Source organism: Temnothorax curvispinosus, unplaced genomic scaffold, assembly GCF_003070985.1.
Source record: "Temnothorax curvispinosus isolate PA1 unplaced genomic scaffold, ASM307098v1 QBEX01010425.1, whole genome shotgun sequence".
Taxonomy (NCBI): Eukaryota; Metazoa; Arthropoda; class Insecta; order Hymenoptera; family Formicidae; genus Temnothorax; species Temnothorax curvispinosus.
In genome coordinates, this window is record NW_020220205.1 from 1 (window position 1) to 6,988 (window position 6,988).

A 6,988-nucleotide genomic window follows, 5' to 3' on the forward strand; every position below is an offset into this window, starting at 1 on the left:
TGTCGATATATATCGATATCGACAAAGATGGTCGCGCAATCATGAAGGGTGCATTCGGGGAGCACGCTATTAGCACAATTATCGTCCAAAACTGTTCGAGGAGACGCTTTGTGGCGCTGTGATATACGATGATGACGTCACTGTAAAGGCAGCGTGACGTCATCACTCGCGCTATTTTCGCTATTATTTTCGAGGTAAGGCACGAAATACTATTGGCGCTTAAGCTGCGTTCGGGCAGCTTGCTATCGCTGTCGCGCTATTGGCTCTTCGAACGAAGTTCATAGCGTTTGCGTTTATAGCGTTAATAGCGTCTCCCCGAATGCACCCAATGTATCGCAGAGGGAGCGTGGCGCGTATATTGAATTCGGAACTAAACATCCTGCCCCCTTTGGAAAGCTTAGTTTTGCAAACTATTATAATCATGCAGATTAAATTCGGTAAATGCTATATAAGGCCGCAATCTTAAACAATATATGTATAAAGAACAGAACGGAAATTGCCATATAATCTTAAGTAAAGGAAATAAAGAACTGTAGCATATAATAGATAATGGTTGTACGCACGCTTGCGACGCAGCCTTGCAGTGGAATTATTAGATGATTACATTGTCAAAATTAGTGAATCAAAACATGTCTTATAACTAAACTTAAATTATGTTTGCATATTATCATCAATCGGAAGGATACATACTTTGGATAACGCTCGCTTGGTTAGACCATGACTAGTTTTTATAGTAACTACGCGTATTATCCCGTCCGCTCCCGGGTGCGTCTCTGTAATTCGACCTAATGGCCAGATCATCGGAGGAGTATTTTCGTTTTTTATCAACACCATGGTACCTGGTTTTATGTTTGTGTCTTCTGGCTGTTTCCATTTAAATCGTTGTTGCAACTGAGATATGTACTCCTGCGACCATCTGGACCAAAAACCTTGTCTTATTTGTGTGATTAATTGGTAACGCGTTAGACGATTTACACGTACTTCAATAAGATCGTAATCTGGAAGTGCAGTGAGCGCTTCACCTATGATAAAATGCCCGGGGGTTAACGGTTGTAGGTCCATAGGATCGTTAGACATTGGCGTGAGCGGCCTAGAATTTAAACATGCTTCTATTTGTGTAAGAATAGTATAAAGCTCTTCGAAACTTAATATAGTCTGTCCGATAATCTTTTTCATGTGTGTTTTGGCAGATTTAACTGCCGCTTCCCACAATCCACCCATATGCGGAGAATACGGAGGGATAAACTTCCAATTAATGAACTGCTCTGTTAGATAATATTGTATCTGATTTTGAGTTGCGTCTTTGACAAGAAATTGTTTCAATTCTGCTAGTTGATTGTTAGCACCTACAAAGGTAGTGCCATTGTCTGAGTATAAGTTAACACGTTTACCTCTTCTGGCGATAAATCTCTTTATTGCATTTAAAAATGAGGTAGCGGTTAAATCTGATACCACTTCGAAATGTACGGCCTTTGTGGACAAACAGACAAAGATGGATAAATAAGCTTTACCCGTTTTATTTCGTGATATTTTTATGTTAAATGGCCCGGCATAATCTACACCCGTGTTAATAAATGCTCGTGCCTGTGTGACTCGACAAGCAGGTAAACTACCCATTAGTTGTGTAGCTGTTGTGGGTTTTACACGAAAACAAACTATGCACTTTCTCAAAACGCTGCGAATTGCATTTTTGCCTGATATGGGCCAATAGTTATTGCGGACAGCTGCTAATATCGCTTGGAGCCCAGCGTGTAAATTCCTGTAGTGCGTGTCTCTAATTATTAATTCCGTAAGGTGATGTTTGGTAGGCAATATAATTGGATATTTTCTGGAGTATTCTATTGGTGCATGCCGTAACCTTCCCCCCACGCGAATGACACCATCTGAATCAAGGAAAGGATGCAAGGTTAATATCTTACTTTTGGAATCTAATTGTTTTTTATTACAAAGATCACGTAGCTCTTGATGGAACTCGGTGGCTTAACAGATTTTTATTGCTGCAGTTAATGCCTTATCCATTTCTTGAACCGTTAAGAGCTCGTTAGTTCGCTTTGCGTGGTTGGATGCATTATCTTTGAAACGTAAACAGTAGGCAATGACGCGCTTTAAGCCCCTTGCACAATGCCAGGCAACAGGCAATAGGAACAGGGAATAGAAATCAGAAATCATGTATAAATGCAGAATAAACAGTGACACAGGCAATAGACACAGAGTTTCCGTCACGTTGGAAATTCTGTGCCTATTGCCTATTGCCAACCAATCATAGCATTTGAATTTTTTAGGTTGTAATTAACGATTTTTTGGTTATTTCCTGTTCCTATTGCCTGTTGCCTGGCATTGTGCAAGGGGCTTTAGTCTGGTTAGTGAGGAAAACCTTTGGATAATATTTGCGTTGGGTTCCACAGTTGTAGCCATCAGAGTTATCACCCGTGCTTCAGGCATGTCGCTGATAGTATTTGTAGGCTTGAAGGCATATAGTGGTGAGTTATGATGTAGGAAATCAGGTCCTTCCCACCAAAGTTTCATTGATTCCATTTTTTCAGCGCTAACTCCTCGCGATAATGGATCGGCTGGATTGTCCTTGGATTTGACACGATACCATGGAGCACCGTTCGTGATGCGATTTATTTCGGGTACTCTATTGGCCACAAATGTGTGCCATTTGTTTGCTTCACTAGATATCCATGACAAGACTATTTCAGAATCACTCCAATAACATGTATCCTGCAGCTGAATAGTTAGTGCTTGAGACGCCTTTTCGCCTAGGTGAACCAATAATACGGCCGCACATAATTCTAGCCTTGGCAAGGTTATTTTCTTTAGGGGCTATTCGTGATTTAGCACATAAAAGCTTGACTGTATATCTTCCTTCGGAGTTGACACTGCGCAAATATATGCAAGCGCCGTATGCAGCTTCGGAGGCGTCACAAAAGCCATGGAGTTCTATCCTTATAGGATTATGACATAGAACTTTTCGTGGAATGGAAATATTTTCAATTAGCGTGATTTGCGCCTTCCATGAGATCCACATTGCGCATGTCTCTCCCGTAATGTTTTCATCCCAATCCTTGTTCATCTGCCAAAGAAGCTGCAATATTATTTTAGCGCGAACTACTAAAAAGCCCATCCATCCGAGGGGGTCGTAAATAGCGGCTATTTTTGACAATATATTGCGTTTCGTAATTCTTTCCTTATCATTTCTTCCCTTGACGCGATAGTGAAATGTGTCCGTATTTGTGTTCCATCATAGGCCTAAGATTTTTGTTGTTTCTCCGATCCTAACTGCAACTTTATTGTTGTCTGATTCGCTTATCTTCGCAGTGTTGGATTTCCACTTGCTGAGTTCAAATTTTGCGCTGGACAGTACGTTAACGATATCATGTTTCAATTTTTTCAGCTCTTCAATTGAATTGGCTCCCGTTAATAGGTCGTCTACGTAAAAATCTTTGATTATTACTTCACACGCCCGAGGGTAGTGCTTTTTGGCTTGATGCGCTGTCTCTTGCATACTTCTAATGGCTTCGAATGATGAGCTTGTCATGCCGTACGTGACTGTATTCAGCTGTATTATAAGAATTGGTCCGTTAGGTGACCATCTCCATACAATGCGTTGATATTTACGATGTTTATCCGCCACCTCGACTTGGCGATACATTTTAATAATGTCTGCTGCCAATGCATACTCGTGCTGACGCAGTCGTATAATTATGTCGGATAAGTCATCTTGCAAGTTTGGACCTGTCTGGAGAAAGTCATTAAGTGATTGGCCAGAAGTTGTTTTGCATGAAGCGAAACTACTCTTAATTTTGTAGTTATGCCGTCCTCTTTTAGTACTGCATGATGCGGAATGTAGTAGACCGGTTTGTCATCTATTTTGTCTACTGGAACTTCCGACATGTGGTTTAGCTCGAGGTATTCGTGCATAAACTCGTGGTATTGCTGTTTTAAAGCGGGCTGCTTTTCTAACTTGCGTTCCAGTGCCTTTAGTCGCTTCACGGCGATTTCATAGGATTCTCCTAATTCTTGAATGCCATCCTTCAGCGGTAATTGTATTACAAAACGACCTTCCGCGTTCCTAGAGTGTGTTGCGAGAAAGTGTTCCTCACACTGGATTTCTTCTTGAGAATAATGCTTAGGTTGCTTTATTTCTTCCATATGCCAAAATTTTTCCAGTTGCCGTTAAATTTCTGCGTTGGTAAAGATGCCACAATATGCCTTGTGTTGTTGTTGATGCGTGCCACTTTGGTGCACGTTGCCTGAAATTATCCAACCCAAAGAGGTTTCTTGAAGCATAGGAGCCTTCCTTGATGATCTGATTTGCTTGCTTCCTAAAAGTTCCCAAAAAACGGATGCTCCCAACAACAAGTCTATGTTTCCGGGAATATGATAATTCGGATCCGCTAATTTTAAGTTTCGTGGAAAACTTAAGCTGCTTTCATTTATTTTAGCTGTTGGCAGGCGGTCAGTTATCTTGTCGATGATTAAAAAGGGAAGCCTTACTTGATATGCGCTTGTACGCGATTGTATTGTTGCATCGACTTGTTGGACGGCACTTATGGATGTGTCGCTTATGCCCAAGATGGTCCTGTCAATAGCTTTGCATTGTAGTTTTAATTTATTACTTAATTGCCGCGTAATAAAATTTGATTGCGATCCGCTATCGAGGAGGGCTCGACACTTATGCAATTCTCCGTGCGAATTTTGAATGAGCAGAACGGCTGTAGAAAGGAGAACTTGAAGAGGTCCCTCAGTAGCGCAGTGATTTAGCGAGACAGCTGATGAATCTGCGCTTAAGGCGACCGTAGATTGCTGTTTTTCGTTGTTCGAATCGACGGCTTTTGATGAAGTTTCACCAGGTGATGATTTTGTCTCTTCATTGTTGGTTTCTGGCAAAGACTTAGACCTGTGGAGGAGCGTGTTGTGATAACCTTTACACAATTGACAATTAGAAGTTTTACAACCTTTGCCGTGATATTGCTTGAGACATTTAATGCATAAATGTTTCTTTTTAACTTCGGCATTCCTATCAGTAACCGACATATTAAGAAATGAACCACATTCATGAACCTTATGATCCTTTGAGCATATAGAGCAGGAGGAATTATCCGAACATATGAGCGCGAAGTGCCTTTATTTTGATTTTGAGCAGTCTTACTATTGTTGCGTGTATCGGAGGAACTTGCTCTTGATACCGCTTCTAAACACGCACTACGGTTAATAAGAAAATCTGTAAATTCGTCTAAATTGGGAAATTCTTCCATCTCGGATCTCTTAAATTCCAATTCCCTACGAGATCCTCTATCAATTTTAGGTAGCATAATATGGCATTAGGTAGCATATTAGGTAGCATGAATGACCCATATGGCAAAATGCTCGATAGACTGACCTAACTTCGCAAGGTTTTGAGTAATTTGTGAGATGTTATCTGCTAATTGTCTGAGATCAACGTGTGACTCCTTAGTAATGGATGGCAAGTCGATCAATGTTTGAATAAGATGATGTGTGAGCAACTTTTTATTCTCGAATCTTTGCTTTAGTGAACGCCAGGCGACTTCATAATTATCGTTGGTGATTTCTAATGTAGTTATCACCTTGGCGGCTTCACCAGTCAAAGCTGATCTCAGATAATGCAATTTTTGAACAGCTGGTATAGTGGCATTTGACGCGATAAGTGACTCGAATAGATCTCGAAATGCCATCCAAAACTCATAGTTACCGTCAAATTTTGGTAGTTCAATAGTTGGAAGCTTTACAGCTGGCCTAAACACAAATTGTTCATTACCAACATTAGCTTGAGGGGGCGGTGGATAATTTTGTTGATAAACTTGCGGAGGAGGAGCTCGTTCGTTTATCTGTAATTTTCGCGCTGCTGTTATCAGCTTGTAGTATTTATCCTCAAAACCTGACCGCTCTATCTCTTGTGCTTCCGTATCGTCTATATCCTCAATTTTGTTTTGAATTGAATCGAATTCTGCTAAGAGACTTTCTGCCTTTTCAATTCGCAAGGGTAACTCTTCCTTGTTTTCTGGCGCTTCGTTAATGCGCTCGATAAAATTACTGAACATTGTGAGCTTTGCCTTTACTCTACCGCGTTGCTTAACTAAAACCCCTAATTCTGCCATTGCGAAGGAATATAATCGTTTTCTGGTCAATAAAAACGTACGAGCTTCTCCGAGCGAGTTCTAATAATTCTCTTAGAATCTACAAGCGTCCATCGCGAAGAATTGTATACGCAATGTATATATCGTAACAGTCGAACCCTTATATAAAATTCGCAATTATATTTACTTACGTGTTACTAAGCGTTTTAGGTAATTTTATGACAACGACAATTATTCGGCGCTTACAAATGTAACAGTAGGTCACCAGATAAATCTTAGTTTATTCAAAAGGACTCTGCGCTGTCTTTGGTAGATAATCCTAATGTGGTGGTGTCGTTAAGGCACGTCGAGGTCTGGTGAGGCTCGCCTGAATGCGACGGAGACAGCTCGTCGCGACGGCGTTTAAGAAGCCTGGTGATAACCTCAAAATTGTGATGGGGACCGTCCTCTGCTGGGATAGGAGAAGGTCCGGTGATGGCTCGCGGAATTGCGAGAGGACGCCGTGCGTTAGCACGACGCGGTTGTAGCTCGCGTGAATGCAGTGACTATGTGCCGCTGCGACGCTATAATTGCAACGCCTCGTGCGGCAAGTAAAGAGGCCGCGCTTCGCGGTATGCGAAAACGATGACGACAGCCGACGTACGTGCTCGTCCTTCTTGGTTAAGGATGGCAATTGTACTGAGTCCGTATTGTTTCAACGGTGGCTGTCCTTGTAATGGCGGTCGTGTATGTATTATCGTGTACGTTATGCCTGAGAATTGCACGGAAACTTCAGCATCCGGCACGAAGGACCAATGTTGCGACCCGTGTTTACTGGTGTCGGCTTACTGCTCGGCCTACTGCTCGGGTTGAAGAAGTGCCACGCTTGTATTTCTCGAGTACTTTAT

At 41.7% G+C, this 6,988-nt stretch overlaps 2 protein-coding genes across 2 annotated transcripts; both read right to left on the reverse strand.

Moving 5' to 3' along the window:
• Window positions 1-690: 690 nt before the first annotated feature.
• On the reverse strand, window positions 691-1,617 carry LOC112460239 (the record flags this gene model as incomplete). Its single annotated transcript, XM_025024841.1, has 2 exons — window positions 1,614-1,617; window positions 691-1,346 (listed from the first exon to the last, which is right to left on the reverse strand). Coding segments are annotated over exons 1-2 (660 nt in total), but the record flags the coding sequence as incomplete, so codon positions are not given.
• Window positions 1,618-5,339: 3,722 nt separating this feature from the next.
• Window positions 5,340-6,122, reverse strand: LOC112460240. Its single transcript, XM_025024842.1, has one exon. It carries the CDS (start codon window positions 6,120-6,122, stop codon window positions 5,340-5,342), a length of 783 nt encoding a protein of 260 aa, XP_024880610.1.
• Window positions 6,123-6,988: the final 866 nt, after the last annotated feature.

Coding starts and splice junctions, on each gene's coding strand:
- LOC112460240 (XM_025024842.1), bottom strand. CDS start 6,122: ATGGCAGAATTAGGGGTTTTAGTTAAGCAACGCGGTAGAGTAAAGGCA.